Below are 11,201 nucleotides of genomic sequence, written 5' to 3' on the forward strand. Positions count from 1 at the left end.
ATGGAAAAAGAAGAGGAGGTAAGGATGGAGGCGTGGAATGAGACCACAGTCCTGGAGTTTGTGCTGGAGGGCTTCCTCGTAGCTCAGCACCTGGGCAAGGTGCTCTTCCTCGTGCACCTGCTGGTGTATCTGGCCTCAGTCACAGGAAACACGCTCATAATCGCCATCACCTGGACCGATCCTCGCCTGCAGACCCCGATGTACTTCTTCCTCAGGAGTTTCTCCTTCTGTGAGTGCTGTTTCATCTCCACCGTTATCCCGAAGCTCCTGTCCATCTTTCTTTTTGGAGACAGAACAATTCATTTCACTCCCTGTATCATCCAAGCGTTTTCTTTTTTATTTCTTGGGTCAACCATTTTCTTCCACATGGCTGTGATGTCCTTGGATCGCTATCTGGCCATTTGCAAGCCTCTGCACTACCCAGCCATCATGAACCCCAGGCTCTGTTTCCTTCTGGTTTTCCTCAGCTATGTGCTCTCCTTCATCCTCATAACTGGGGTGATTCTGAAACTTTCCTGGTTGTCTTTCTGTGGCTCTAATGTCATCCCCCATTTCTTCTGTGACCTTGGCTCCTTAATTCACCTCTCTTGTTCAGACACCAAATCTCTTGAAAAAATGGCCTTCGGTGTCGCTGTGCTGGTCCTTTTCACGTCTGTCTTTGCGGCCATATTTGCATACAGCAACATACTAATCTCAATCATGCATCTGCCATCAGCCAAGGATCGACAGAAAGCTTTCTCCACCTGCTCATCCCACCTCATTGTCCTCTCTCTGATGTTCGGCAGCTGTGTGTTTATATATGTGAAACCCAAGCAAGTGAGCAGGCTTGAATCCAACAGAGAGGCCTCTCTTGTCAACACGGTAGTGACACCCCTTCTGAATCCTGTCATCTACACCCTGCGCAACAAGCAGGTCCACCAGGCTCTGAGGGACGCACTGTCCAGGGTGAACTTACAGAAATAGCATCATCTGCTTGGGAAGGTGAGTCTTCTTGGGCATCTAATAGAAACGCCCCCACACTGGAAACCCTTTCTATAACATCTGTATGTTGATTTAATTTATGCCAATTTCACTAGATCTGTGCTACCTTATCTTTCAATGCCATTTACAACCCTTGGGGTGAGAAATATCTTCCCTTATTTCTATTCATTGGCCTTATATTGAGTAAAGCCAGACAGCATTTATAGAGAGCCCATAATTGGAGTAAGTAAATAATGTTAACAAAAAGGTGTGCAGTGGTGGTGGTGCACACCTTTAATCCCAGCACTTGGGAGGCAGAGGCAGGCGGATTTCTGAGTTCGAGGCAGCCTGGTCTACAGAGTGAGTTCCAGGACTGCCAGGGCTACACAGAGAAACCCTGTCTCGAAAAACCAAAAAAAAAAAAAAAAAAAAAAATCCCTGTTTGTTTCACTGTATCATATGTGCACAGGTTCAGTCAACAGGGATACAAAAATATTTGGATGTATGAATGAAATACATATGCTTACATAGGATATGCATCATATAGTTAGTATAAGTTAGACATGATTTAAAGGTATATGAAGATTGCATTGATTGTATGTAAATTTTATGTCACTTTACATAAGGATCTTAAAATCTGTGAATTTTCTTATGCAAGAAGTTTTCTGGAAATGATCCTGAAAGTTTGTTGACAGATAAGAGTCATACAAAACCACTGAGCTAAAAATCAGCTGTCAGAGTCAATATGTGATGTGTATATTTGAATTTTCTGATACTTAAAACAAATTGGTAAAAAATTTTCTTTAGCACTTTACTGAAGTGGAAATTTAGAAGTATCAGAAACAAAGTGGATTTGAAACAAATCAATAGTAAATATATTTCTTTCTCTTTTTGCATCCATTTATTTTAGAGACATAAGTAGCTTAGTATAACTCTGGGTAGCTGATAATGCAGTTTAACTTACCATCATTTTAATGTATTGCATAATGTTAATAATTTGCTTTGATGGATTCTTGAAACAAAAAATACTAAACCTCTTAGTATACGAGTATTTTTTTCTTAGACTTTAGATTGCAAAGCCTGTGCAATTAGCTTGCTAGGAGATGGTCCCATACCTGTTTCTAGCTTCTCATTTTGATATTTTCACAAATGTAATTTTAAGCATCTGCTAGTAATGTTTTGGGTTAAGTAGAATTCTGGCTGCCATTTTATACCATAAATTAATAGAACTCACAGTAATAAAAGTTCATACACACACACACACACACACACACACACATATATATATATGAATTAACAAAATATGCATTAAAATTGAGCCAGTTATATTTCTTAGGTTCCCTAGAGAAGTGGTTTGTAACAAAGGTGATTGAATCTAGGGGGAAGGATACATGATTACCCATATACATGGTCTGTATTTGATCTCTCTCTCTCTCTCTCTCTCTCTCTGCATGTGTATGTGTTTTTACGTATACAATTCCTGTCACAGACATTTTAAAATTAGTTATATTAAGGTATAATCTGATAAAAATGTTTGACTTTCAAAGACTCAACATTTGCATAACCTGTAAACAACTTAATTATAAGATATCCTGAGAGTTATAGCTGCTAAGAGAAAAACTGAGAGTTATAGCTGCTAAGAGACAAATTTATCTGTGCCTTTTCTTTCTCAAAAGAAATAATACATTAAATATTTATGAATAAAAAAATAACAGCAAGGAACTCTCACAAGCTCTGACGATGTTCATTGCTTGAATGTAAGAAGTCTGGTTGCTTTCTAATAGTCTTCCAGTCCAGCTGGAAGAAGAAGCATTTTACTCACAGACAAGTCAGCCATTCGAAGATGTCTCATTCAGTTCTTGTGTGCATTTGTTATTTAACAGGCTCTCTTTTCATGTGGTATCTACCAGACACCTGAGTTGGAATCTCTCAGGGACCAGGAAGTCATAATGGATTACATCCTTCTTTGTGATGTTTCTGGAAATGCTGAATAGAATTCTGGCTGTTGTATCAGTGAGCACATCTTGGCTCACAGAGGAGAAGTTTTCTATAAATTGTCCTAGGAAAAAGGATGAACTTTGAAAGTGATTGTATTTTAGTTGATCCAGTGACCCAGTGGGTAGAGGTGCTTCTGCCAAGCCTGATGGCCCAAGTCTGATCCTCTAAACCACTCAATGATGTCCTCTTACCCAGCACGTGGATTGGAACAATTATGCCTCCCACTAAATAATTAAGTGCAATAAGAATAAAAATATTTTTTAAAAAGCAATCTTTTAGAGAGCTTATGAGATGGTTATATGGATAAAGACACCTGCCATCAACACTGATGGCCCAAGTTTGTTCCCTGGAAAGCAGGTGTTCCAAGGAAAGAACTCACTGCTGCAGGCTGTCCTTTGTCCTTGACATACTTCTTGTGGAATGCATGCATGTGCTCCTTCCCCTACCCCCTCTCTCTCTGTCTCTGTCTCTGTCTCTGTCTGTCTCTCTCTCACAAACACACATACACACACATACAGAAGCACAACACTATCTACTTATTTATAAATAGATAAATAAATAAATTTGTAAATAAATAAATAAATAAATTTTTAGTTTAAGGATAATTATATGTGTGTTTTTAAGAACGAAAACAAAGGGGACTGTGCTCTCTTTGTTTAATTTTCACCAAAAGTCACTTTCTCTCTCTGTCTCTCTCTCTCTCTCTCTCTCTCTCTCTATCTATCTATCTATCTATCTGCATCTTGCATATTGTGGTCAGAACAGGGACATTGAAGAGGTCAAATTAAGGTCATTTCCATCATTTCTAGGATACCTCCTTTGGTTTCACAGGAGCGATGCTCACTTCTCCTGACATAATAACTATTCAGGTCTCCAATTTGGTAACTTTCCATTTTAACAAATATGTACATGTTTATATGTTTATGTATATAATTAAAAGTATATATGCATGTTTGTAATTATGTAGAATGCAACCTTTGAAATTGGTTTTTTATTTTCCATAATTATCTGGAAATTCATTCATTTAAGACATTGTGTGTTTCAAGAGTTCATTCTTTTTTATTGTTGAGTGTTGATCCGTGGTATGTGTATATGTATCTGAGAGATATATGATATATATCACATTTTTTATAACAGTCTACCTTTTGAAGGACATATTGTCTATTTTCAATTTTCAGCTTTCACAAGCTAAATTTCTCTAAATATTTGAGCACGTTTATGTAAATTGTTAGCTTTTATTTCTCTGCAATAAATGCTTAAATGTGGAATTTCTGGCTGCATTTTTAGATGCATATAGCATTTATGACAAACTGAAATGTTTCCAATATTATGTGTTATTTTGCTAACTTTCTGTATTACTAATTTTCTTAAACTGCTACCAGATATTAAGTTTCTGTTTCTACTAGGAATTATAATAAGTGTTCACTGCCTTTTTGTCAGTGTTGAAGAGTCAAGGGTCCTTGAGCGTTCAGCTGCCACACTCACTTCTGCTCCCAGCAGTCATAGGTAGGAGATCCTGAACCTCTGACCCCAGCATACACTTCTGCTTCCCATCCAGCTCTTGACACAGACAGGTTCCTTTTATCCCACTCCCACACCCACAATCTTCACAGTCACAGACATTGCTCCATATCTGCAGCCCAAGACTAAAGTATATTCACTGGCCATATTTGCTTGAGATATATATATATATATATATATATATATATATATATATTCATACACATATATATTCATACACATATATATTCATACATATATATATTCATACATATATATATTCATACATACATACATGCAAATGACCTATAGAGTAAGAAAAGTAAAAATGTAAAAGTTAACATTAATATTAAAACAGAAAAAGGCCAGTGACATTTAGTTTTACCATGGTCCCTGGGCTATCTAGTCTCAGGATCTTGGTCACCTGAACAATGTGAGTATAGGTTCCATCTCATAGAGATAGCCTTAAGTCAAATCAGATATTGGTTGCTTATCCCTGTACACTTTGTGCCACCATTGCACTAGTGTGCCTTGCAGGCAGGATGCCATTGTAGATAAAAGGGTGTGTAGCTGGGTTGATGTTTATGTTTCTCTTTTGGTAGCAGAGTACCTTCCAGTACCAAGAACATGGCCAGTATGTAGTATTCAGCTGTGTTTTCTTGATTACTTTTTTGGTTGATATGTACTGTTCTTTCTTTATATTTTGGCTTGAAGTTGACTTTATCAGATATCAGAATACCAATGTCAGCTTCTCCATTTCCATTCACCTGAAGTACTGGTTTTCACATATTGACTCTTGGTCTGTGTGTTTTTACCAATAGTTATGATTTTTGGAGACAGCTAATAGTTAGAGCTAGTTTTTAATCCGCGTAGACTGTCTTCCCCTGTTTGTTGGTGATATAAGACACTTCATTCACACTGAAGGCTGTTATCAGATGTACTTTCTGATCTCTGTATTTTTTGCAGGTCATTTTGTTGGTTGTGTTGTTTAATGTAATGTACTGTAATGTTATTTAGGTTCCTGTCTGCAAGAATAACAAGGTATCATTAATAGTATCAGGGATTGGTTCTTGCCCATGGGATGGGTCTCAATTTGGGACAGTCATTGGTTGGCTATTTCCTCCATCTCTGCTCTATCTTTGTCCCTGCACATCTTATAGGCAGGACACATTTTATGTAGAAGGTTTTTATGGGTGGATTATTGTCCTTATCTATGCACTGGGAATCCTGCTTGGCTATAGGAAGTGGCCACTTCAGAATCCATATCCCCCACTGCTAGAAGTTTCAACTACAATTATCCCCATAGTTACCCTAAGTCCTTCTCCCTGCTTCCTCCTTTCTGAACAGTATTAGTTTAAATTCCCTTTGGAGAATAACTTCGAGGTTACAAACTGCTTTCTTCTGGGCTTGACCTGAATTATCCTATCTCTCTCAACATTTAAATATAGTTTCTGTGGGTATAGCAATGCTCGTTGGCAGATATATACTTTCAGGTTGGACATATTCTTCTTTTGGTTTTGGTTTTTTTTTGTTTTGTTTTGTTTGTTTTGTTTTTTGGGGTTTTTTTGTTTTTGTTTTTGTTTTTTTGTTTTTGTTTTTTTTGGATTTCTGAAGAGAGAGTTGGTGTTTTGCCTTTAGAAGGAAGTTGGTGTTTTACTCCCACAGATGTTAATATTGTTTCTTTTTATTTGTATTTTTGGTGTTTTGGCTCTGAGGTACAGAATGCATCTTCTCTGGTCATGTCAAAATAGAGCTTTACATGGGTCTTATGTGTGAATATCCATTTTTTCTTTAATTTTGAAATGTTTTGTTATTTTTCAGTGAACAGATGCTAGACATATCCAGACTTTCCACATTACCATATATAAAGTTCATAGTCAATAACCACACAATTGAGTTAAAAACATTTTACAGTGTTTTAGGTTTATAATTTTGCATTCATATATACCCTGCTGGCCATGGGTTGGACACACCTGTGCAACTTTTATTTTTTTTTAAAGTCTGATTTTAGTGATTATTCTCAAATTCTTTAACCTCCCTTCCACCAGAGATAGTGAGAAAGAAATGATACTGGGTAAGTGGACCTATTTAGAAATGGTTCTTTGAAGCAGATCCCATCTCTGTTGTCAGGAAATTGCAATTAAGTTCACAGGTCAACAGTGGCAATCTACTCACAAACATTTCATGGATACACATGTCCAATTTGGTAGAGTTGGGATAGTAACATGAATAAACAGAAGTGATAGTACAAAACAGAGTCAGCAAGGCCTCAGCCTCAGAACAAGTGAGCAGGAGGGACCAACAGGAACACCAGGAGAAGTTCTAGGCTGTGCCTCTATCAGCTAAGTGGAAATCAGTGAAGATGAGTTAGTTGTACCAGCAAGCCAAGCTTAGCCCAGCCTCCAGATCCTCTCACCATCTGTTGAATCCTATTTATACTCCCTTCAAACATCACGTATCATCCATGGGTCTTGTCCTAGTGTGTGCATCTGTCTCAGCTGACATCACTTTGCCAACTGACCAGAGTTCAAGAAAGCAGCAAGAAGCCTCAGCACACCACCAAAAATTTTTTGATGAGTTTCTCTCTATGGAGTCAAATGAAGCTCAACTATGCAGTGTAAGGTGAACCAATACATGGGTGTTGTTAGCAAAAAATTCTTTATCACATGCCCTTTAATGTGCTTGCTTTAGCGGGACATCCTTTCAACTGTATCCGTTTCAGTTAAACATTCCTTCAGGAGTCTGCCTTAGCCATTCACACTTGTGTTCACCTCAGTGAAACATTCCTTCATGTGTTTGCCCCAGCAAAACACAATCAAACACTACTGACTTTCCAAGGAACCCTTATATTTCTAATTCACATGTGCATGCTCTTAGTCCACATATCAGCACCTTCTCCCATCTGTGAATTCTTGTGTTTAATGTCTTTAGCATGCACCAGCATTCTTGGATATTAATGCCCTTGTTACCAATTTGTGGATGTAAATTCTCATGAACCTTTATTCTCCTTGGTTATCTGTGATTCCTTCCGATGTATTTATTTGATTTCCTGAGATTTGACTTTGAACATATCAATTTGGCTTTTCTCAATATCTCAATATCCGTGATGAACTTATTCTGCATTGCTGATTTTATCCAGGTTTTCTTTCGATTTTGTGACCTTTCCCTGTGTGTTCCCGACTTTTCTCCCTGGGTTGAATTCTTTTGAGCATTTGTATCTTCTTGCAGGATCTTTGTCATTCTTTTTTATTTTTTATTTTTTTTAATTTTTTTATTCGATATAATTTATTTACATTTCAAATGATTTCCCCTTTTCTAGCCCCCCACTCCCCGAAAGTTCCGTAAGCCCCCTTCTCTTCCCCTGTCCTCCCACCCACCCCTTCCCACTTCCCCGTTCTGGTTTTGCTGAATACTGCTTCACTGAGTCTTTCCAGAACCAGGGGCCACTCATCCTTTCTTCTGGTACCTCATTTGATGTGTGGATTATGTTTTGGGTATTCCAGTTATCCACTTATTAGTGAGTGCATACCATGATTCACCTTTTGAGTCTGGGTTACCTCACTTAGTATGATGTTCTCTAGCTCCATCCATTTGCCTAAGAATTTCATGAATTCATTGTTTCTAATGGCTGAATAGTACTCCATTGTGTAGATATACCACATTTTTTGCATCCACTCTTCTGTTGAGGGATACCTGGGTTCTTTCCAGCATCTGGCAATTATAAATAGGGCTGCTATGAACATAGTAGAGCATGTATCCTTATTACATGGTGGGGAATCCTCTGGGTATATGGCCAGGAATGGTATAGCAGGATCTTCTGGAAGTGAGGTGCCCAGTTTTCTGAGGAACCGCCAGACTGATTTCCAGAGTGGTTGTACCAATTTGCAACCCCACCAGCAGTGGAGGAGTGTTCCTCTTTCTCCACATCCTTGCCAACACCTGCTGTCTCCTGAATTTTTAATCTTAGCCATTCTGACTGGTGTAAGATGAAATCTCAGGGTTGTTTTGATTTGCATTTCCCTAATGACTAATGAAGTTGAGCATTTTTTAAGATGCTTCTCCGCCATCCGAAGTTCTTCAGGTGAGAATTCCTTGTTTAACTCTGTACCCCATTTTTTAAAAGGGTTGTTCGGTTTTCTGGAGTCTAACTTCTTGAGTTCTTTATATATATTGGATATTAGCCCTCTATCTGATGTAGGATTGGTGAAGATCTTTTCCCAATTTGTTGGTTGCCGATTTGTCCTCTTGATGGTGTCCTTTGCCTTACAGAAACTTTGCAATTTTATGAGGTCCCATTTGTCAATTCTTGCTCTTAGAGCATACGCTATTGGTGTTCTGTTCAGAAACTTTCTCCCTGTACCGATGTCCTCAAGGGTCTTCCCCAGTTTCTTTTCTATTAGCTTCAGAGTGTCTGGCTTTATGTGGAGGTCCTTGATCCATTTGGATTTGAGCTTAGTACAAGGAGACAAGGATGGATCAATTCCCATTCTTCTGCATGCTGACCTCCTGTTGAACCAGCACCATTTGTTGAAAAGGCTATCTTTTTTCCATTGGATGTTTTCAGCCTCTTTGTCGAGGATCAAGTGGCCATAGGTGTGTGGGTTCATTTCTGGATCTTCAATCCTGTTCCATTGATCCTCCTGCCTGTCACTGTACCAATACCATGCAGTTTTTAACACTATTGCTCTGTAGTATTGCTTGAGGTCAGGGATACTGATTCCCCCAGATTTTCTATTGTTGCTGAGAATAGTTTTAGCTATCCTGGGTTTTTTGTTCCAGATGAATTTGATAATTGCTCTTTCTAATTCTCTGAAGAATTGAGTTGGGATTTTGATGGGTATTGCATTGAATCTGTATATTGCTTTTGGCAAAATGGCCATTTTAACTATATTGATTCTACCAATCCATGAGCATGGGAGGTTTTCCCATTTTTTGAGGTCTTCTTCCATTTCCTTCTTCAGAGTCTTGAAGTTCTTGTCATACAGATCTTTCACATGTTTGGTAAGAGTCACCCCAATATACTTTATACTGTTTGTGGCTATTGTGAAGGGGGTCATTTCCCTAATTTCTTTCTCAGCCTGCTTATCCTTCGAGTATAGGAAGGCCACTGATTTGCTTGTGTTGATTTTATAACCTGCCACTTTGCTGAAGTTGTTTATCAGCTATAGGAGCTCTCTAGAGGAGTTTTTTGGGTCACCTAGGTAGATTATCATGTCGTCTGCAAGTAATGATAGTTTGACTTCTTCCTTTCCAATTTGTATCCCTTTGACCTCCTTATGTTGTCAAATTGCCGGAGCTAGTACCTCAAGTACAATATTGAAAAGATAAGGAGAAAGGGGGCAGCCTTGTCTGGTCCCTGATTTCAGTGGGATTGCTTCAAGTTTCTCTCCATTTAGTTTAATGCTGGTACCGGTTTGCTGTATATTGCTTTTACTATGTTTAGGTATGGGCCTTGAATTCCCGATCTCTCCAAGACTTGAAGCATGAAAGGATGCTGAATTTTGTCAAATGCTTTTTCAGCATCCAATGAAATGACCATGTGGTTTTGTTCTTTGAGTTTGTTTATGTAGTGGATTGCATTGATGGATTTCGGTATATTGAACCAACCCTGCATTCCCGGGATAAAGCCTACTTGATCATGGTGGATGATCGTTTTGATGTGTTCTTGGATTCGGTTGGCAAGAATTTTATTGAGTATTTTTGCATCGATGTTCATAAGGGAAATTGGTCTGAAGTTCTCTTTCTTTGTTGGATCATTGTGTGGCTTTGGTATCAGCGTAATTGTGGCTTCGTAGAAGGAATTGGGTAGTGTTCCTTCTGTTTCTATTTTGTGGAATAGTTTGAAGAGTATTGGTGTTAACTCTTCTTTGAAGGTCTGATAGAATTCTTCACTGAAACCATCTGGTCCTGTGCTTTTTTTGGTTGGAAGACTTTCTATGACTCTTTCTATTTCTTTAGGCATTATGGGACTGTTTAGATGGTCTAGTTGGTCCTGATTTAATTTTGGTATTTGGTATCTGTCAACGAAATTGTCCATTTCCTCCAGATTCTCCAGTTGTGTTGAGTACAGACTCTTGTAGTAGGATCTGATGATTTTTTGGATTTCCTCAGTTTCCGTTGTTATATCTCCCTTTTCATTTCTAAGTTTGTTAATTTGGATACTTTCTCTGTGCCCTTTGGTCAGTCTGGCTAAGGGTTTATCTATCTTGTTGATTTTCTCAAAGAACCAGCTCCTGGTTTTGTTGATTCTTTGTATGGTTCTCTTTGTTTCTACTTGATTGATTTCGGCCCTGAGTTTGATGATTTCCTGCCTTCTACTCCTCCTGGGTGAAATAGCTTCTTTTTGTTCCAGGGCTTTCAGGTGTGTCATTAAGCTGGTAATGTATGCTCTCTCCATTTTCTTTTTGGAGGCACTCAGGGCTATGAGTTTTCCTCTTAGCACTGCTTTCATTGTGTCCCATAGATTTGGGTATGTTGTGTTTTCATTTTCATTGTGTTCTAAAAAGTCTTTAATTTCTTTCTTTATTTCTTCCTTGACCAAGGTATCATTGAGTAGAATATTGTTCAGTTTCCACATGTATGTGGGTTTTCTGTTGTTTTTATTGCTATTGAAGACCACTTTTACTCCATAGTGATCTGATAGGAGGCATGAGATTAGTTCAATCTTCTTATATTTGTTGAGGTCTGTCTTGTGACCAATTATATGGTTGATTTTGGAGAAGATACCATGAGGTGCTGAGAAA

The 11,201-nt window shown here is 38.3% G+C and overlaps 1 protein-coding gene across 1 annotated transcript; it reads left to right on the forward strand.

Moving 5' to 3' along the window:
- LOC127677597 (olfactory receptor 6C75-like) lies at positions 1-963 on the forward strand. Its single transcript, XM_052172644.1, has one exon. It carries the CDS (start codon positions 1-3, stop codon positions 961-963), a length of 963 nt encoding a protein of 320 aa, XP_052028604.1.
- The last annotated feature ends 10,238 nt before the right edge of the window (positions 964-11,201 follow it).

The sequence above is a fragment of the Apodemus sylvaticus genome, chromosome 2, assembly GCF_947179515.1.
Source record: "Apodemus sylvaticus chromosome 2, mApoSyl1.1, whole genome shotgun sequence".
In the NCBI taxonomy this organism is placed as follows: Eukaryota; Metazoa; Chordata; class Mammalia; order Rodentia; family Muridae; genus Apodemus; species Apodemus sylvaticus.